The sequence below is a fragment of the Opisthocomus hoazin genome, chromosome 11 (assembly GCF_030867145.1).
Source record: "Opisthocomus hoazin isolate bOpiHoa1 chromosome 11, bOpiHoa1.hap1, whole genome shotgun sequence".
In the NCBI taxonomy this organism is placed as follows: Eukaryota; Metazoa; Chordata; class Aves; order Opisthocomiformes; family Opisthocomidae; genus Opisthocomus; species Opisthocomus hoazin.
The window spans coordinates 2,046,693-2,067,631 of NC_134424.1; the positions used below are offsets into that span (position 1 = coordinate 2,046,693).

The 20,939-nt window shown below is 55.8% G+C and overlaps 1 protein-coding gene across 7 annotated transcripts in view; it reads right to left on the bottom strand.

Annotated features, from left to right (window-relative positions):
* Nucleotides 1-3,073: 3,073 nt before the first annotated feature.
* The window catches only part of ITPR1 (inositol 1,4,5-trisphosphate receptor type 1), a 184,183-nt gene continuing 166,317 nt past the window's right edge, over nt 3,074-20,939 (bottom strand). For all 7 annotated transcript variants that reach the window (XM_075433115.1, XM_075433114.1, XM_075433111.1 and 4 more), the window contains 2 exons: nt 9,869-10,030; nt 3,074-4,433 (listed from right to left, as the gene is read on the bottom strand). In XM_075433115.1, coding sequence (XP_075289230.1) covers nt 4,353-4,433; nt 9,869-10,030 — 243 coding nt within the window. In that variant the 3' untranslated portion in view covers nt 3,074-4,352. The remainder of the gene's footprint in view (nt 4,434-9,868; nt 10,031-20,939) is intronic.

Here is a 20,939-nt window from a genome sequence, read left to right on the forward strand (position 1 = left end):
GCGGCGGCTGTGCTTTCGGAGCAGTTATTTGCATTGCCTTGATGAACGTCTCAGCTGCTTCGTTAGCGAAGAAAACTCTTGTCCACAGACTCAGCCATTCATGCAAATTGACGAGTACCCGGAGATCCTTCCCCTCTAGGGCTTTCCATTATTAGCAAAATTGGTAGATTCTTTTTGTTCCTTCCTTCTCGGAAGGCCACTTTCATTTTCACCTCTGAATGAAAGTTCTTATTTAAAAGACAAAATCGTCATCTTCCCAAACTTTAGCGTACAGCCATCCTGCCTAGAGACACCCGATGCCAGACAAAATCTCCGGTGCCTGCAAGGCCACTGGGAACTCCCCAGTCCCAGTCCAGTCCTTACACTAACGGCCGTCTGTCAGGGTCACCAAATCATCAGTTTTACCGGTCATCAGGAAACTGTTTCTAGAGCCAAAAAGCTCCGCACCGTGTAGGAGCTAAACCTCCTGGACTCTGTTGAGTGGTTCCTTCTCACATCCTCGGTGAACATCATCTTCTCTCTGGTAGTACGTGGGACTTCTCCCTTCCTCCTTCCCAGTCTTCCAGGCTGCACAATCCCAGGTCCTCACAAGTCACCTTTTCCCAAATCCAGAAATCCTTCTCGCTTTCTTCCTCCTGCACGGCCACAGCACTTTTTCCGGAGGTGGGATGGAACCAGAAGGTTCTCCAGAAGGGCTTCAGGGGCCACCGGAGTGGAGCGAGCCCTTTCCACACATACTCACCCCCTGCCCCGTACCCGGGAGCGTGCTGCCAGCCCAGCCTCCTCCGATGGGCCCTGCTGGACCATCTCCACTGCTCTGCACCCATCGCCGGGCTGCGAGGGCCGGTTCCTCCCGGCCACGGCCACACGTGGGCTCTGCACCGAGAGGAAAGTCCGCTCCCGCACCCCGTCCGCGCCTCTGCCGTGGTCTGCACGCGCTGGTTTTGTTCCTTGAAGCTGTCTAATGACTTTCACAGCTAATTAACCACGCACCCCAACCTCAGCGCGTCCGAAGGCTTCCCCGGGCGGGATGACACTTCATTTCTGATGTCCCCGAGAAACACCACGGCGAAACCTCGGCGGAGGGGGACGGCCAGAGCCACGTGCCCCGCCTGACAGCATCTCCGGAGGTGAGGCGCAGGCTCCCGGCTCCTGGCCTGAAGAAGCTGCAGGCACGGCGACAGATGCCGATCTCGGGTTTTGGAGGGGCTTTTTCCACTTTAGAGTCTACAAATTGTTAATAAAACCTTTTGTGGTTTCGCGAGATACTCAGCTTTTGCGGAGAAGAATGCACCAAATGTGGCGTCTGAAGAGATCCCTCACGCAGCGTTTCCCGGAGATCAGCGACGAGATCCCGGCCCAGGACGGGAAAGCCCACCCGCAGGCGTTCACCTCGGGGTCAGACCTGCTGCCAGCCTGGAGAACCGAGTCTGGAGAGCCAAACAGCGCAAGAAGAAAAAAATGAAAAAATGTGCGGTGGTTGTGCCTGAGATTTCGTTGCGATGCTGGATCTGCGGCAGTGAATGGCGGAGGGGAGGAAGGCGGCCGGAGGCTTCCTCTGCCGACTGGCAGCCGAGCGAGCCGGTGCTCAGGCTGGGGAAGAAGCAGGACCATGGAGCCCTCTGCGTCACCCCGCGACGGGCTCCCCCCGGCCAGCCCACCCGCCCCACGCCGCAGCCCGTTTCTCCCCCCAGCCGCTGTGCCGCAGCTGGACCAGAGGAAGGGAAAAAAACCCACTGCTCTTTGCATCTCCCCGCGTCTCCTGGGAAGGGAGCACCACGCGTGACAGCACCCGGTTTTCACAGCCGCCGCTGACACGGAGCACGGCGCCGAGCGGGGTGCGGGCTGCTGCTGAAGTGCCCGGTGTTTTTGCCTTTCACAGAATCACAGAATGTTCAGGGTTGGCAGGGCCCTCTGTGTGTCACCCAGCCCAACCCCCTGCCCAAGCAGGGTCACCCAGAGCAGGCTGCACAGCACCGCGGCCAGGAATATCTCCAGAGAAGGAGACTCCACAGCCTCCCTGGGCAGCCTGGGCCAGGGCTCCGTCACCCTCAGAGGGAAGAAGTTCTTCCTCGGGTTCAGCTGGAGCTTCCTCTGCTTCAGTTTGTGCCCATTGCCCCTTGTCCTATCGCTGGGCACCACTGGAAAGAGCTTGGACCCATCCTCCTCACCCCCACCCTGCAGATATTTGTAAATATATGTATTTCTAAGGTCACGGCGAAGCGACGCTGAGCGTTTGTACCGATGCCTTCTTGAAGCAGCTGTCGTCCCGGGCTGCACCGCAGCCTCCTCCCTCTCGCCTGGCGATGAATATCCGTGCGCCTGCTTATCCCTGGATGGCAGGAGGGGAAGGAGGGAGTCAGATAGGCGTCTCTGCCGCTCAGAGAAAATGAAATTCGGCTCCTTCATGGCACAACCCCGATGGCAGTCGTACCCGTCGCACTCCCTCTACATGCACCTTGCTAGGAGCCAGTGGCTGCCAGGGGAGAAGGACACCTATACCAGGATTCGTATGGAAACCAGGTGTGATGCAGAAGTCACAATGTCACCAGTAAATGGCTCGGAGACTGCTGGGCAGGCCGCCCAACCTCCTGCCCTCCTCGGATCCGCTCGCTGGGACCTTTCGGGAGGGCCCGGGGCAGGGGGACGCACCCTCCTCGGACAGCTTAAGGACGGTTCCTTGCGCCGGGCAGTCCCTGCTGCATCTTGATCCAGCGCCCACCATCAGCTACGTGGAGCTGGAGCCGGGGTTTTTTACCTCTCGCCCGCTCCAGTCTGAGGATGGCAAGCCTAAACCACCAGTGGGAAGGGGCTGAAGCATCCTGAACGGGAGTGGTGGCTGGCGAGGCTCCTGGGCAGCAGGTCCTCTCGCTGCCGGAGGAGGAGGAGGAGGAGGAGGAAGCACTCGCTCTGTGTCAGAAGCCCCCGCTCTGCCCCTCGGAGCGGGGAAAGCACCGTCCTTACCTGCACAGCCCCTGCAGCTTGGCTCCCCATGGCACCGGCGAAGCAACCAGCACCTCGGAGGGAAGCGACAAACCACCAGCAGCCTCTGGCCGTAGAGTATTTGGCATCATTTATTTAAATACCTATATTTATGCATTTACAAATTTTCATAGCTCTGTTTGTAGCTTTTTTTTTTTTTTTTTTTTCTGTAGACAGTATTGCAGAGAAGTTAGCTTTTGTAAAATGAGGTCCATGTATAAAACTATGCAACGGATTGGAGGGGGAAAAAAACCAAACCAAAAACCAAGTTTACTTTCATATTCTCTAGAATCCAACCCGAAAGAAAGTGGCGGAATGGAGGGGGGGAGGAAGGGGTGGGACAGCCCAGCCTCAGGCCAGCGGCTCTCTCACAAGCGGTACGTAGGCCAGTCCTAACGGGCCGGGTCACGGTTCGGTCGGTGCAATGCCTGTTCGCTACAGCTTCAGCAGGCACGTAGGTCTCCAAGGGAAAAACAGAAAGGAAAGGATCCTACACATGGAGAACGCCGAGCCTGGGCGGCCCCGGGAGAGGCCGAGGTGCCGTGGCACCACACGCCCGCAGGAGACTGCACCGACTCGCCGGCAGCGCATCCTCATCCCAAACCTCCTTTCGCGTAAAAAATTCCCTTTAAGAAATCTCAGCGTTTAAAAAAAACCCGGTGTCTGAGCCCTACTGGCCGCAGCACTTCGAAGAAGTCACTTGAAAAAATACCTCCTGCTTGCCTCGCTCGGAAGCTTCCAAGTCAGGGTTCGCTTTAATTGCCACCAATTAACAGCCGGCGGATTCCCAGCGTTCGCTCTGGGAGGAAGAGGCGACAGATATGGCATTGCAAGGTATTTACACACATGGTACAAAAATGTCCGAGGGGTAGGAAAAAAATCACCGGGAACACAGTTTTGCAGCAGCCTCATTGACACCTGCAGTTCGATACCATTTATGACATTGTACGAACACACCGGACTCGAAGTTGTGCACTCCCTTGGGGACACTCCGGAGTTACAAAGATATTGTGATTGCATAATTCATATTGCACAATTGTATAAAAACATAAATACTAGCTATTGTATTTTATTTTCTTTTTTCTTAAATACAAAATACATGTCACGTAGTCAAATAATTCTTTTCAAGTGCAATTCAGGTGCTCTCTTTAGTCCTTCCAAGAAAAAGGCAATTTTGATAGTTTTGGCACAAAGTTTCACCTCCGCCCCGTGCCAGCAGTTCTAATTACAATACGTACGCCCCAAACTTTATATGGTAGCAGTCATATACATACAGTATAAAAACAGGTTATTTACAAACAGGACCGAGCGTACAGGCGGAAGCAGCCTCCGCGGTGGGCTCCGGACCCGGGGCAAGCGGCCCTTCCCACCTACGCCGGCTGCTGCGCGCTGACGGGCGGAGGGTGTCCGAGGAGCCCGATGCGCTGCTTCTGCTTCCTCTGCTCCGTCATCTGGAAAAGGAAAAAGTTTGCTCGTGAGGCCAAGGCGCTTCCCATGCATCACAATCACAGAATCACACAGTGGTGGGGGTTGGAAGGGACCTCTGTGGGTCACCCAGCCCAACCCCCTGCCCAAGCAGGGTCACCCAGAGCAGGCTGCACAGCACCGCGTCCAGGCAGGGCTGGAATATCTCCAGAGAAGGAGACTCCACAGCCTCCCTGGGCAGCCTGGGCCAGGGCTCCGTCACCCTCAGAGGGAAGAAGTTCTTCCTCGGGTTCAGCTGGAGCTTCCTCTGCTTCAGTTTGTGCCCATTGCCCCTTGTCCTGTCACTGGGCACCACTGGAAAGAGTCTGGCCCCATCCTCCTGACCCCCACCCTGCAGATATTTAGAAACATTTCTAAGGTCCCCTCTCAGCCTTCTCTTCTCCAGGCTGAACAAGCCCAGCATCGTCAGCGCGCGCTCCGAAACCCGTCGGCTACAAACAACGCCGTGCCAGGCGCCGAGGGGTGGAAGAGGCGGCCGCAGCCCCGGCCCGTGCCCTCGCCGGGGACGCCCACCAAAAAGAAAACCGCTCGGGAGAGCCCGGCGCGAACTGGTGCTCCCAGAACCCCCCCCCGTTCGGAATTCTTTGTCAGCGGTCCAACGCGCCCGGCAGACGAGACGCAGAGGGCGGAAAAAAGGGACGAGCCCTCAAGTCAGGCTGGGAATACCCTGGTCTGCGCTGGAACAGACGCGAGCGCTGCCGGGAGCCAGCCAACATCGCTCGCCATCTGCAGCGAGCCAAGACGCGGGGCCGGGACGGGAGGTTAACCGCCTCGCTGCCGGACCGCCGCAGCTTCGGCAGCGGCTCCCCACCTGAGAAAACCACCTTTCTCCTGATCAGACCTGAAAATGGATCATCACTCTTTATCACCGACGTTAAAAAACGGCCACGATCCAATTCTCCACTCTTTTCTTTTTTTTTTCCCCCCCCAGAACTTGGGAGGTTTCCGACAGCTTGCATAAGCCGACACGCCACGTACGGAACAGCTCCGGCGCGGGCAGCGACTCCAGCAGCTGGATCCCCACACGTGCTCCCCGGTGCCGGAGCAGCCGACGCGTGGGACGGCGTGCGGCAGCCGCGCCGAGGAGGAGGAGGAGGATGCCAGGACCTGGGCCCCGGGCACCCTCGCAGCGACGTGCAGCCGCGCTGCTGTGCCATCGCGCGGGGCGGTACCCGGGCAGCGTGGACGAGCAGCCGCGCTCACGTCCCGCTTCCGCTGCTCCTTCCCCTGGGGTCCGCCGGGCCCCGCCGGCCCCTCGCCCACGCGCCGGAAAACCTGGCTGGCTTGCCTGATAAAGTCATTTTTCAGAGTATTTTTTCTTCATGAGAATTAACCAAGTTCTCTGCAATGCTCTTCCTGCAGCGTCTACATCCACAACCTAATTTTTCCCAGTTTTCGGATATTTAACAACAAATATCAGCCGATATAACTGTTTCTGGAAGCAGCTCCGGGAGAAGGGAGACCGCACGCTCACACATCCGGCTCGTTTGTAACCAAATCTGAATGTATTTGTTTAAAAACTCCAGTTCCAGCGATGCTGAGCGGTCTTCCCATCACGTGGGGTACCCAGGGTGCCGGGGCAGCCGGCCGGTGGCCGACTGCTGGTGTGGAGTTGGTTGTGGGGAGAGGAACTGGTCACAATGGGGAGCTCTGGGCACCCCCCGAAAGGCTCCTGCGTGCCCCACGGGCCGCCCAGCACCGTGCACGCCGCTAGCTGCGTGTCGTCACGCTCACTGCACCCCCGGGAAAGGCCTGAAACGCGGTCATTCCTTGGGTTTTCAGTATTTCAAGACAGCCCACAAGCTGGAGATGCACTGAGGCGATGAGGACTTCATTTTAAAAGCGCCCTGCTGCACTAATAAGCTTCACCGAGCACACCAGGAGCAAACTGTGATTTCACACGGCCAATAAACTGGTTCAGAGGACACACGAAATAAAAATGGAAAGAAAAAAAACAATGGCAAGGGACTGGAATCGGCATTTTTCATGCTGTGCAGAACAAGGGATGGTGCAGCCCGACGCAGGCATATGCAGCACAGAATCACAGAAAGGTTTGGGTCGGAAGGGACACCCAGAGGTCATCTAGTCCAACCCCCCCGCAGCGAGCAGGGACACCGCTAACTAGATCAGGGTGCTCAGAGCCCTGTCCAACCTGGTCTTGAGTGTTTCCAGGGATGGGGCCTCCACCACCTCTCTGGGCAACCCGTTCCAGTGTTTCACAACCCTCATTGTAAGGAATTTTTTCCTTATATCCAGCCTAAACCTACCCTGTTTTAGTTTAAAACCATTACCCCTGGTCCTGTCACTGCTGTCTCTACCAAAAAGATTGTCCCCATCTTTCCTACAGGCTCCAGCAGCCGTGCCTGCCAGAAACAGGGCAGAATAAACCCACCGAACGCGGAGCAGAGCGAGCGACGCGATGGCAGCGTGGCCGCACGGCGTTCCCCATCCCGCAAGCTGCCTCCCGCGTGTCCGGAGGGCGCAGGGCTGCGGGATGGGCAGCTGCCAGCTGCTGGGGCGACGCCGCCAGCGTCGGAAAACGAAACCAAGGGGCCTGAAGTTCATCTGGGTCGGGGCGGGCTCCCCAGTGAGGGCACACAGCCGCCCAGCCGCCCGCTGCCCAGGGCTGGGGCTGAGCTGGAGCTGCCCCGGGGTCGGGAGCAGGGCTGCGGGCAGTGAGGGGGGTGCTGGGTGCCCGCGTCCGAGCCCCGGCCGCCGCAGACAGTCGCCTCGTTACTTTTTTGCACAGAATTAAAGCGGTCAAGATTTTAACGGCTCGTGGCGCACCTTCTCTATGACAGCAGGCGTGCTGGATTTCAGTTTCTGACAATTACGGGATCCAGAAACCTAACGAGCTTGAAAAGCAAATGAATGAGAGGTTTTCCCTTTGTTTAAATACGAGAAAATAATTACAAATAAAAGTTCCCCCGAGTCAGTCCCTTTTCCTGGAGACAGCTCCTGACGGGGAGGAGGGATACGCTGGTTCTGTCACCTACCTGGAGCACCCTGCAACTTAGGCAGGGCTCGCAGTAACCGCACTCAGGGGACTTCCTAAAAGCCATCACAACGTTAATGGAGCTGGTTTCCTCTTTCGCTTTTACAGTCAAATGGCTCTCTAAAAGCTAAATCCTTCATTCTTATTTTCACAAAGAGCGAGAAGGGTTTCTAGTGCTTGCTCAGCCAGGAGCTGCGAGCTTCAGCAATCAATGCGTCCCGATCCAGAGCTGGCTGCGGCTGGTGGAACGGCTCCCGGGGTCTGCAGACCACTTGGAGTCAGACCCTTCGACAAGAAGACGCGGGACACGTGTTTCACGATAATTATTTCCAGGCAAAACAGCAAAACCGCTACCCAGCAAGTATTGGAGCACAGAGGAAAAACCAACCGTCCCTTGTCCTCCGTCCTCAAAACCCACCAGAGCAAGGGGGTCCGTGGCACCGTGTCCGCAGACTAATTACAGCCCAGAGCAGCAAGGCTTTCCGCTCCCAATCCTACGCGTTAATCCCTTCCTCGTGCTCGGTGGGTGGAAGGGCCCAGCTCCAGAGCGTGGTCGGAAGGCGGGGAGCCGGGATCTCCGTCAGTTCTGGCTTCCAGAGACTCACGTCTCCGTGAAGATAACCGCCTCGCAGAGACACCCGGCCGACCCAGAGCAGGGCCGGGAAGCAGGAACCCCATCAGCATTGGAGAGAGTTGGGCCAACCGCGCCGCCGGAGAGATAACGAACCAAACCTGTCGGCCATTTCTGCCCCGGGCATCTCCATCGACTGCCCCGGGACACCACCGTGTGCAAGTCATTCTGTCTGGTGCCAGTAGTGATACGAACTTCACTAATTGCACCACCGGGCTCGGGCTGTTAATCCATAAAGATGAGCAGCCAGTCCCTTCACCGCCTCCAACAGCTCCCACCAGGGCAGGCGACAGCATCTGCCCTCTGACTTCCAGCCGGGCTGCAACCGGCACGGACCACGCGAAACACAGCCCTGCGGCGTTCACAGAGCCATCGCCGGGTCTGGGCTGGGGACAGCACCCACCGTCCCTCCAAGCCCCAGGGTTAACACAGGTTCACAGAATCCCAGCATGGTCAGGGTTGGCAGGGCCCTCTGTGGGTCACCCAGCCCAACCCCCTGCCCAAGCAGGGTCACCCAGAGCAGGCTGCACAGCACCGCGTCCAGGTGGGTCTTGAATATCTCCAGAGAAGCAGACTCCACAGCCTCCCTGGGCAGCCTGGGCCAGGGCTCCGGCACCCTCAGAGGGAAGAAGTTCTTCCTCATCTTCAGCTGGAGCTTCCTCTGCTTCAGTTTGTGCCTGTTGCCCCTTGTCCTGTCGCTGGGCACCACTGGAAAGAGTCTGGCCCCGTCCTCCTGACACCCACCCTGCAGATATTTATAAGCATTTCTAAGGTCCCCTCTCAGCCTTCTCTTCTCCAGGCTGAACAAGCCCAGCTCCCTCAGCCTCTCCTCGTAGGAGAGATGCTCCAGCCCCCTCATCATCCTCGTAGCCCTCCGCTAGACTCTCTCCAGTAGCTCCTCATCTTTCTTGAACTGGGGAGCCCAGCACTGGACACAGTACTCCAGATGGGGCCTCACCAGGGCAGAGCAGAGGGGAAGGAGAACCTCCCTCGACCTGCTGGCCATGCTCCTCGTGATGCACCCCAGGATCCCATTGGCCTTCTTGGCACCCAGGGCACGCTGCTGGCTCATGGTCACCCTGTCGTCCCCCAGCACTCCCAGTCCCTCTCTGCAGAGCTGCTCTCCAGCAGGTCACCCCAGCCTGTGCTGGTGCCTGGGGTTGTTCCTCCCCAGGTGCAGGACCCTGCCCTTGCCCTTGTTGAACCTCATCAGGTTCCTCTCTGCCCAACTCTCCAGCCTGTCCAGGTCTCGCTGGATGGCAGCACAGCCTGCTGGTGTATCCACCACTCCTCCCAGTGTGGTGTCATCAGCAAACTTGCTGAGGGTACGCTCTAACTCTTCATCCAGGTCATTGATGAAGAAGTTAAACAAGACAGTATCACACCTTCTGGCTTGCAGGATCGCGCTAAGCTCAGAGGGCTAAGACCCATCACAACACCATCACCACCACCACCACCACCACAGACACACAGGCTCCCTGCACCAGTGGGGACTGGTTGAAGTCAACTTCAGCTCTGGGTTTTTTTTTTAAGGCGAGTTTTCGCTTTCTGGAGGCCGCTACGCTGGACTGCACCGGCTTGGTCAGCGCTGCCAGGCTGGGGCACGGGGCTCTGGGGGGACACTGGGTTTGTTCGCTTTTCCCAAAGAGGAGTTCCTTCAGAAAGGTCCTTCCTGGGGCTTGCAGAAGCCATGGGGCTGTGGAGCAGCTACGCTGCACAAGAGGCTCGCGGACCCTTCTTCCTGCCCCGAGCCTCGGCAGCCGTCTCGCCCTTACCTGATCTTTCAGCTCTGACAGCTGGCCAGAGAGGTTGGTCACAAGCTTCATGGTGGACTCCAGCTTCTCCTGCAAGTTCCTCAGCTCGTTCTGCTCTCCTTCCGCGTCGCTGCTGACGAGCGACATGGCGCGCATCCGGGGGAACCAGTCCAGGTTTCTCTCCTGAGAAGCAGACAAGGGCACAATTAGCATTTGCCGGGTGAAAACCTGCCCCGGCGCGGCTGGGCGCAGGCAGGTCCTCGGTGCCAGGTGGGGACTCCTCAGACACGCAACCTCTGCAGTTATTTTCGTTGCATCTTACTGGAAGGTCTGCAAAATTGCCTGCTAGAGGCAGTGAGGCACTTCAGACATAGCTACTGAAAACTGAGGCTGCTTTTTGCTGGCTTTTCCTTTCCAGCAGCTCTCTCTCCCCGCAGCCATTCCTTCTCTGGGTACGCTTCAGCGCAATACACGGGCACCGGCCACTAACCCAGCCCAGGCTGCAGGTCTGGACAAGCGTTTCACAGAATCCCAGCATGGCAGGGGTTGGCAGGGACCTCTGTGGGTCACCCAGCCCAACCCCCTGCCGAAGCAGGGTCACCCAGAGCAGGGGGCACAGCACCGCGGCCAGGCGAGGCTGGAATATCTCCAGAGAAGGAGACTCCACAGCCCCTCTGGGCAGCCTGGGCCAGGGCTCCGGCACCCTCAGAGGGAAGAAGTTCTTCCTCATCTTCAGCTGGAGCTTCCTCTGCTTCAGTTTGTGCCCGTTGCCCCTTGTCCTGTCACTGGGCACCACTGGAAAGAGTCTGGCCCCATCCTCCTGACACCCACCCTGCAGATATTTGTAAGCATTTATAAGGTCCCCTCTCATCCTTCTCTTCTCCAGGCTGAACAAGCCCAGCTCCCTCAGCCTCTCCTCGGAGGAGAGATGCTCCAGTCCCAACGTTTGCCAGCACTAGAAATCTGCTGCCATCCTACAGTCTTCGAATTTGTGCGCGCTGAAGATTTTTTATTGATAAAGCCGGTTTGCTTTTTTGGTGAAGCCAAGTTTGGCTGTGCTTTCTAGTGAAAGAAACCATGTCCTACCTGTAAACAATTTCACTGCTGAAATACTTCCTTTTTAATGAAAAAAATTCATATTCTGGTTGGCTGGTTCAGGCTAAAACGTGGGACAGCTTAAGCTGCAATGAATTGCTTATCAGAAAGCTTTCATTCAGGTGTACAGATTCTGTGATATTGCAGGGCTGAGCTGCAGCCAGGAACTTCCGTGGACACGTGCTCCGTTTTATCAGTGTGTACACAGAGGCTCGCACATACACTCACGTACGCGCCAGTGACGTTAAAAATAACAGCAGGAACGGAACAGAAAGCCACAAAAGAGGAGGAGGGGTGCATACCGCATCTTGACACCTTACATTTCAGCACCGAGCTGGTTTCCTATCTCGTCTGGTTCTCCTCCCACGCTGGAGATACTTTCTGAACTGGAAGTTAAACTAAGGCTGGATGAGGTACGGATGAGAGCACTCTCGTAGGTGACACCGCAACAGCTGGCAATATTTTAAACAAACCTGGTGAAACGGTGATAGGCTACGGGATTAACAGCACCCCAGCGCAAAGAGCGACCAACAGCCCTGATGGACGGCGGCCGACGTTCGCCCCGTTTCGCAGGCCGGGCTCTCTCTCAAACCTACGGCTTATTTTTACGGCACCGCCAACTCTCTTCACAGAATCACAGAATCACAGAATAGTAGGGGTTGGAAGGGACCTCTGTGGGTCATCTAGTCCAACCCCCCTGCCCAAGCAGGGTCACCCAGAGCAGGCTGCACAGGATCTTGTCCAGGCGGGTCTTGAATATCTCCAGAGAAGGAGACTCCACAACCTCCCTGGGCAGCCTGGGCCAGGGCTCCGTCACCCTCAGAGGGAAGAAGTTCCTCCTCATGTTCAGACGGAACTTCCTGTGCCTCAGTTTGTGCCCATTGCCCCTTGTCCTGTCACTGGGCACCACTGAAAAGAGCTTGTCCCCATCCTCCTGACACCCACCCTTCAGATATTTGTAGGCATTTATAAGGTCCCCTCACAGCCTTCTCTTCTTCAGGCTGAACAAGCCCAGTTCCCTCAGCCTCTCCTCGTAGGGGAGATGCTCTTCTTCGGCTTTTCGCCATTCCCTGCCTAAATCTCCACCTGGAACCCGCTCCGCATCGCTCTGCTCCCCCCTCCACGCTCGCCCACTCCCGGGAGCGTCCGCCCTGCTCAATCAGGGCCGTGCACCTCTACGGAGAGTGTCGGTCGCAGCCCTTCTGCAGCTCGGCTGCGATGCCAAGACTCATCAGCTGGAATTTGTTGCCTCTGATCTGCCTGGAGTTTGCCCGTGCCGAGGTCCAAGGCAGAAAGCAGGCCCTTTCCCGCGCCCCGCACCACAGCGTGCCCATACGATGCAAAACTGCCAGGGAGGCTTCCTTCTCCTGGTCTCTGTTTACAGGGCAGATGGTTTCTGCTAATAAAAGAGGAAAAAAAAATGTATGTACCAAAAAATATGCCTTTATCAAGACAAGTGCCAAAATATTTTGGACTTTAGGAAACAACAGTCCCACAATTAAGATTTAATAGTAGCAACAGGCAACATTTCACTGCATTCTTCCACAGCCGTAGTAAAATCCTCGTTAGGGAAGAGAGGGCAGGCTCCTCGCGTCTGCTCTGGTCCAGCAGCATCCCCCCCAGTATCTCTCTCCCCACGCAGGGAAAACCAACTAAACCAACTGCTGTTCCCCTCCCTGCTCTCCTCCAGGCGAGAGCTTTCCAAGGACAAAGCAAATTGGAGTGAAACTCCATTTGTATTCGCAGGATCTCCTGGACCCTCAGGTCCACGCCCTACGGCTCCCAGGCAGACGCAAGAGCAGAGCCCTGAAGCTCCTGCCCATCTCCTGCCCACTCCTTGCTCGCTGTAGAAACATTACTGCTTCACTTGCTCCCAGAGGTGAGCTCTCCAAGCCCGTCCCCAGGGTGCTCCCAGGCCCCATCCTCGTGAAGGATGAAGAGGACGAGGGAGCAGGACCGGGAAACACCAACCCTTCCCTACGGGCAAGGTTTCCTTCACAAACACCCCAAGCCTTTGCGAACGTTCCTTTGCAATCCCGGCAAACGCTGGCGCTGCCGCAGAGGCTGCAGCTTGGTCACTGCAGGCAGGGAGGGTGACGGGCAGTCTCGCGTGGGGACATCAAACCAGCATCAGAGCATCGCCAGCTTCTGCAGGCTCGTCAGAAGTTTCAGACTCGCTGCTTTGCTGAAAGCCCCAGCTCTTGAAGTCACTTGAGTATGGGAAATCTTGGTTTTCAGTTGAAAAAACAACAAAGCGCCTCTCTAGTTCTCAATGGTGAAAGATTAAAACCAAAAGTGCTCCATGTGAGCTCCGCCAGCTGCGAAAGGAGAAGGCTAACGGAGAGGAGACGAGAGTCACGACCCTCGGGCAGGCTGCTGAGCTGTGCAGGCAGGGCTCGCCTCGGAGCCTGGCGCTGACAACACCCCGCGAAGCCCCGATCCATCTGCAGAAAGAGTTAATGGGGCACCTGGAAACCTTCTGCGCAGAGGCAGCTTAGGGAAGGACCCAGCGTCACTCTGCCAGCCCACGCCACGGGGCTGGACCTAACCTGCGCTCCCGTTCAGGTTTCTTATTGCTTGCTGGCACGACTCCTAGAAACACAGAATGGGTTGGGTTGGCAGGCAGCTTACAGATCATCCAGTTCCACCCCCCTGCCATGGGCAGGGACATCTTCCACCAGCCCAGGGTGCTCAGAGCTCCATCCAACCTCGTCTTGAGCACTGCCAGGGAGGGGGCAGCCACAGCTTCTCTGGGCAGCCTGGGCCAGGGCCTCACCACCCTCGTAGACTCAAACCCCAGGTTAGAATCAAGGAATCATTCAGGCTGGGAAAGACCTCTAAGACCATCAAGTCCAACCATCCACCCAACAACCCCATGCCTGCTAAACCATGTCCCCAAGTGCCACACCTACATGGTTTTTGAACCCCTCCAGGGATGGGGACTCCACCACTGCCCTGGGCAGCCTGGTCCAATGTCTGACCACTCTTTCAGTAGAGAAATTTTTCCTAATAGCCAACCTAAACCTCCCAAAACCTTCCAGTTCACCTGGAAGTGTCCAGCTGCCACCCAGCAAGAAATAAGGGGACGCCCACCCAGACAGCCTGGGCAAAAACCCTGAGGTGAGGCACCGCGGGGACGGACGCGCAGGTAAAGCCGCATCGACGCCGGTGAAACGGGTACCAGCGCTCGCTGACCCGCGGCGGCTGCTGGGACGCTCTGAGAGGGCAGCAGGGACACTGCCAGCATGCAGGGGCATTCCTCCTCCTCCTCCTCCTCCTCCTCCGTGCTTACACTGTCGTCTCAAAGCCCTGCGCCCTGGCTTTGCATGGGAAGCTCCCAGCCTGCTCCTACCACCTCCAGCAGCACCGCAGAGAGCGGCTTGATGCGACCACGCTGCTCAGACGCAGGCCAGGGATGGGGGGGGTGGGGGTGTTTTCTTTCAAATAAACAAATAACGGTGCCTCAGGCGGAGACGGTGAAAAGGGGAAGAAGCAGGAATGCAGAAATGCCGGCGGCTGGCGAGCCCGGCAGCGCTCCCTCCGCGCAGCGCTTCTATCCGAGGGCGAATCAAAAGGTTTCTATCTCGATGGATCTAGTTTCTGCTGAGCGTTCACTGAACGCTTTGTAAAGGCGCAGCCTTCCATCTCTCCCCGGGGGTTCGGTAGGTTTGGAGAGCGAGGTCCCCGTCCCGGCCGTGCCCCGACCGCTGCGGTCCTGCCGCACGCGCAGGCAGCGGGATCCTGGCGTGCAGTCAGCTCCCTCTTCCCGGCACCGTCGCAGCTGCCTCCGCTTCAGCGGACGAACTGACTGAAGCCCCTGACGGAAGCTGGCTAACCGCAAGCGCTGCGTTTCGGGTTAGCTCTTTTCTAGGTAAAGTTGGAAAAGTCCCTCTTGTAAAGCAAATATCATTAAATCTCAGACATGGGGGCGATGCTGACCGTCCACGACTGGAAATTTGAAAAAGAGGAAGCGGCGCTGCATGATGCAGATGCAATTCATTCTGAGAAGCGCCCGCTCCTCCCGGCTTCTGCCGAAGAGTTTGTTCTGAGAAAGGTTTCTGAGGCAACCTCAGCGCGAGCCGTGCCAAGAGATGCATTAGCTCGGCTCCTCGGGCGGGAGGTGGCCGCTGCCGGCACGGACCGGGGCTCGTCCTCGCCGCCCCGAGGAAGTCACCGCTCCTCTGCTGGGTCTCCATTTATTCTGCTCCCCCTGCACCTAGCATTTATGGGGTGCCTCAGGGCTAATTCAACGCTCGTCAAAATAAATCCCCGTAGGCTGCCATAGGAAGGCTGCCCAGCAGCCGTCGTTCAGTAGGGGAAGGTGGCAGCAGCAAATTGCAGTTTCTGTCTCGTGTCATTAAAAATCATACCCACGCAGCTAATAAACAGCTTTGTGAAGCGCTCTGAAAATTAATTTTTTTCTTTGTTTGCAGAGAGATGAAACTGCTCTTGGTTCTTTCTTGCGCTTCCTGGAAAAAGCCCCGCGTCAGGTTCTCCGTCTCTTCTGCAAAGGGCCCACCATCACCTCTTCCACACCAAGCTGCACTTCTCCCCGAAGAACGGCACTTGACAGCGTCCCCCCTCCACACAGAGTATTTTCCAGCCCTCACATCTACCACATCTTTAAACAGAAGGCTAATGATATAAAAATCTCTTTTTTCACTCTTCCCACAGATTAAATACCTATATGGCTTTTGCACTGGTGCAGAGCAGGGAACCTGGAAGACAGACACCACGTCCACAGGCGGACGACCACCGCGTCCCTACATGAAATGATCCCCCCGCACGTCCCAGGGACAGCTCTGCCGCGGGCGACTCCCTGGAGCCTCCCCATTTGCCAGCGGTGACGGCACCCACCCAGCATCGCCCAGCTCGGTGCGACTGGGGCAGACGGCGCCGGTGGGAAGCCCTGAAGGCGATCTCCTCACTGGTGCAGAAAGCACAGTGCCACCTCACCGCGGCAACCTCCTCCGGGCTGTCGGCAGCGACGTTTTAGGCAGGACGTGTTACGCCACGATCAGCCGGGCAGGACAAAACAACTCAGCACGCGAAGCTGCTGGCGGCGATGGCTGCAGTCACCCACCTGCTCTTGCACAAGGCACGGGGCACGGCCCGGAGCACCCGCGGCACGGGGTCACGGGCTCCACGGCACTGCCGGGCTGGAGGAGGCGGCAGCGATGACTCAGGGTACGGCCGCCCCGCCGCAGCCCTGGGCCACCTCCTCGGCACACATGGGGCTTCTACGTCCCGGCCAGCCATGCAGACCGAGCGGTTTATTGTCCCCAGCGAGTCCCCCTTGATGGTTTCCAGCTGGAAGCCTTCCCCCTCCGTACAGCCCCAGGCTCAGGACACGGTGCCCACCCTGCACGCTGCCCTGGGATCCACCCGAAGCCCAGCACGTCACAGAATCACAGAATCACAGAATAGTAGGGGTTGGAAGGGACCTCTGTGGGTCATCTAGTCCAACCCCCTGCCGAAGCAGGGTCACCCAGAGCAGGCTGCACAGCACCGCGTCCAGGCGGGGCTGGAATATCTCCAGAGAAGGAGACTCCACAGCCTCCCTGGGCAGCCTGGGCCAGGGCTCCGTCACCCTCAGAGGGAAGAAGTTCTTCCTCGGGTTCAGCTGGAGCTTCCTCTGCTTCAGTTTGTGCCCGTTGCCCCTTGTCCTGTCGCTGGGCACCACTGGAAAGAGCTTGGCCCCATCCTCCTGACCCCCACCCTGCAGATATTTAGAGGCATTTCTAAGGTCCCCCCTCAGCCTTCTCTTCTCCAAGCTGAACAAGCCCAGCTCCCTCAGCCTCTCCTCGTGGGAGAGATGCTCCAGTGCCCTCACCATCCTCGTAGCCCTCCGCTGGACTCTCTCCAGTAGCTCCTCATCTTTCTTGAAGTGGAGAGCACTCAAAACAGCAATAAGAAACACTTTCTAATTGTGGTAAGTAAAAAAGCCCAATAGTATATTTAAATCTCCGCTTTGGTACAAAGAGGTGAATTAGGGCACAAAAGGAAACCTTTGGCCTTCCTTTCCATTCCAAATTCCTTTAGGGAGATCTGTGCCATCGCTCCCATTTAGAAGTGGTTCAGATGACAGCACAGCCCCGGCGAAGGCTCCGGACTCGGCGCTCTCCACCTGGACACGTGAGCTTGGGCAATCCCTTGCACCTCTCTACCCCGCTTTTGTAACAGAGGTGAATGACACGTGTCCTGCTCGGTGCAACACCAGATTAAAAATCTGTGGAAGCTGCAAGAGCCAGTTAGGAAGCTGTGCTAAAAACTTTGCCAAACAAGCCTTTATTTTTTCATCTGCGCTTCTGCGTGCACAGAACCCCTGGCAGCCGCGCGGCTCTTGCCCACGCTGCTCAGACACCGAGGCGAAGGTGCGCCTGCAAATCCCCACGTTGGGGGATGCAAGAATTATGTATGCAAATATTTGTCCGTGCAGGTGACAGCACACTGCAGCTGCGTGCACGCCGACACCGCAGCCGCGCGCACCCCGGCTCACGGACGCGGAGAAAGCCCAAGCGTAGGTGTGGCTTTCCACGTATCGGGCTTCGGAGGAAGGATCTTTACGTATCGCAAATGCCTGCAGACAGCTGTTGGTAGCAGCCCTTTGCCAAGACCCCCGTGCCAGCCGTACTGCTGGGGCTGCTGCTGGCGAGGCTGCCGCGGGCAAACGCAGAAACCTTCCGGAGAAATTCTCGAGACAGGACGGGGAGATAAGGCATTTGAATGAACTAATCTGCAGGGAGTTGCATGGAGTTCACATTAGTCATTTGGGTGGGGATGTCGGTGTCTGGCCAAGTGGATCCCCCCACCTCCTACACACACGGCATTATTCAGACATCACCTGATCTTCCCCGGTGACGGCGAAGCCACGAAGCAGCTGAACCGTGCGCCTCTGTTCCTGGGAACAGGGGAGGCACTGGACTGCCCGCTCCACAGCACCATTACCCTGCCTTCCAGATCAACACTGATCGAGAGGCATCCATCCATCTGGAAGCCTCGCTGTCTTACACGCACATCTGCAGTGATTTAGGCAGATGAACACAAGTTAGGTCATCAGGAGGGCTTTATAAACACCAAGAATTAAAGACCTACTGCTGCTGGATGTCTTCTCACATCCTGCAGTACTGCCTGTGCTATTAAAGAGATATTAGGAGGTGGCTCAAGAGTGCATTTTGAAGGTGAGCTGCTTCATGCCAGGCTTCTGCTTGCCATCTCCCGAAACCCACGAGGTTATCAGCCTCGCCAGGGCTGGGGAGGACCGCAGGAGAGCCGATGATTCACCGCAGCAGCTCGGGTGTGGACGCAAGCTCAGCTTCTCCATCAAACAGAACCAGCAAGCCCATCTCCCTCCTCGCATTGCTCTAGCAATTCCCAGCTCAGGTTCTTAAGACATCTCCAGTTTCACACCATGTATCACAGCGGGCACACGCTCACCTTAGTGATGAAAGTGAGTGTTATCCCTGTTGACAGGGGAAAAAGCTGGCGAGGAATTCCAGGCCTCCTGACTTGTAGCTACAAGAGCCCAGGAGCCCGGCTTCCCAGGCGGCGGCACGCAACCGCAGCGGGCTCCGCGGCACGGGGCGACGACAGCAGAGACGGTCTGAGGCTGCAAGCACCAACAGACCCCCATGGCATCAGAAAAGCGTTACGGAAGGTCTGCTTACGAGTCAGTCCTGAAACGCAGTAGACCACGTTTTCTTTTGTCTGATCACCGTTTGTTTTAGTCAGGCTTACAGTGTTCAAAATGCTGCTAAACCTTAAATTGTGTTTCCAAGTTTAACTGCTGACTTCTTTCTGCATATTGCATTTTACCTTAACGAGCTTCTATCCATGAAGAAATATAACATTCACTAAAGAATGGTAGTTAATCATTGATTTTTCAAGGCTACAATTGCTTTTCATGCTGGCTCAGATTCCTGCAGGCTACGAGATGAATTTGATGGGCGAGAGTCAGCTCCGCCATACCCAGTGCAGTGGATATCCTCAGAACCGCCTTTCTGCACACATTATTTTTAGACAAGAAAACATCAAAATTCAAGATCACTCCTAAAGCTTCTGAATATTCACCAACCGGCATAACTGAAACTGTCCAGGATTCTTTCGATACCACAGCGCTTAAAAATATCTTTAAAGCTCTGCACAGCAGCACCGGATGCAACTCTCAAACTGATGGTGAATGTAATTTCAGTGTCCTAAACTCGGGGTAGTTTGGGTTTGTTTTTTTTTTTTTAAATGTTCTGTGGTGTTGGAACAACACACAAATACTAAATGGCAGAGGCAATTTTTTTTAAAAAATACATTTTTCTTCCCACTATTGCCAAAAGCCAGAAACCCAAGAGTTTTCCAAAGATACTCTGTTGGGAGTCAGAGCAAAGGTGAAGTGTATCTGAGGCGTGTTCTGTGATCACGGTATGATTTGGAGCACGTTATGCTTCCTACCCCCAGCTACTAAAAATGGGTATAAATCGCAGCGGAACAATGGTACCAAAGACATGCCCCACCTTTGTCATTATCAAAGATGTTGGAGTGCCACCTTCAGTCTGAAAATGTGGGGAGCAAATCCCTTTGACATCTAACCATGCCACACGTAGGCTTTCTGGGAGAATGCGGCAGCCGCAGGCTCCCACCCGCCCTCTGTCCAAACACAGAAGCAGCCATCGCCTCCAACGGGTGAGCCTCCAGCTCTGGGACCCCTGACACACCCAAGGCTTTCCTTCTGCTGTCCTTCTGGGTTCACGGGATGAAGACGGAAGGCTTGAGTAAAAGATGCCCCACGTCCCAAGCTACTCCTAGATACACCTTAGGCAGAAGAAAGGATTTCTGACTCTCACAGAAGTATTTGAAACATCTCCGGTAGAGAAATCTATTCATTGTGCTTTACACTCAGATTTTCTAGGGCAGAAAAGAGTGTTTTTAACATTAGAGGATGACAGAAAGAAATTGCTTCTGGTTTTCCGAGTCAGCTTTGCCAGACCAGTCCTCAGGAATACGCCGACTGCAAAACGCTGCCGAGAGCTACGGCGTCAGGGCGGCAGCAGCCCGAGCCGCTCCGGTCACGCCTGTGCCGGGTCGTGGCAGCCCACCGGGGTGCAAAGCAGATTCACTCCCCACTTCCACAGCTCGTAGGGCTACACCTCGCTTTCAAGAGCGCTGCACTGAGACCCTGCTGTCAGTTCTCGATCTAAAACTGGCTCACGACACGCAGAAACCCACCGACTACGAGACATACTCCAAGGCTCTACCTAGAGCATACAGTTATGTAAAATTGCATCTGTATGAGACACTTGGTCTATCCATAATTTATCCATTCGTCACATAGACATTAGCCCTCGCTGACACTTCCATGAATGGGAATTCTGATAAAACTTCTCCAGTTTTTACATTTATTGCAAACCTATTCAGCGACTGGTTTCTGGTTCGTACCTAATTTGAACTGTTAATCTGAAATAACAGTTAGTTAATAAATTGTTTGTTAATGGAAACTTTTAAAAAAAAACAAACAAGTTTTAACACAACACAAGATCTTTCACAAGCAGAAACATCTGAAAGAGCCTGGTGCTCCCCCAAAGCAGTGCCCGCCGCAGTGGGATAAATAAAGGGAGCAGTATGATCAGTCAGGCTGGAAAGCAGCAGGGATGTACTTGGCTATCTGACCGTGCTAATCCTCTGTCAGGTGACTGCTCACAAGATTTCTTTAAGCCCTGGTCACAGAGGCAGAAATCCAGAACCAGGACGTACACTTTAGTGACCCCGAAGTAACATGTTTCACCTCCGCCAGATCCCGGTGGGATTTACATTCTGACCAGGCCACGGCACATCGCCCGCTGAAGGCGGGTTGTACCTCCGCAGCAGAAAAGCTACAGACAAATACAGAAAAGTATGCTGCTATTTATTTGTCTGAGGGCAAATAAAGAAACAACTAATTGAAATGTTGTAAATCAGAAACAGCTTTTGCTGTTTGAAGATGCACAAATTAGTAGTTGGGGTTTGGGGT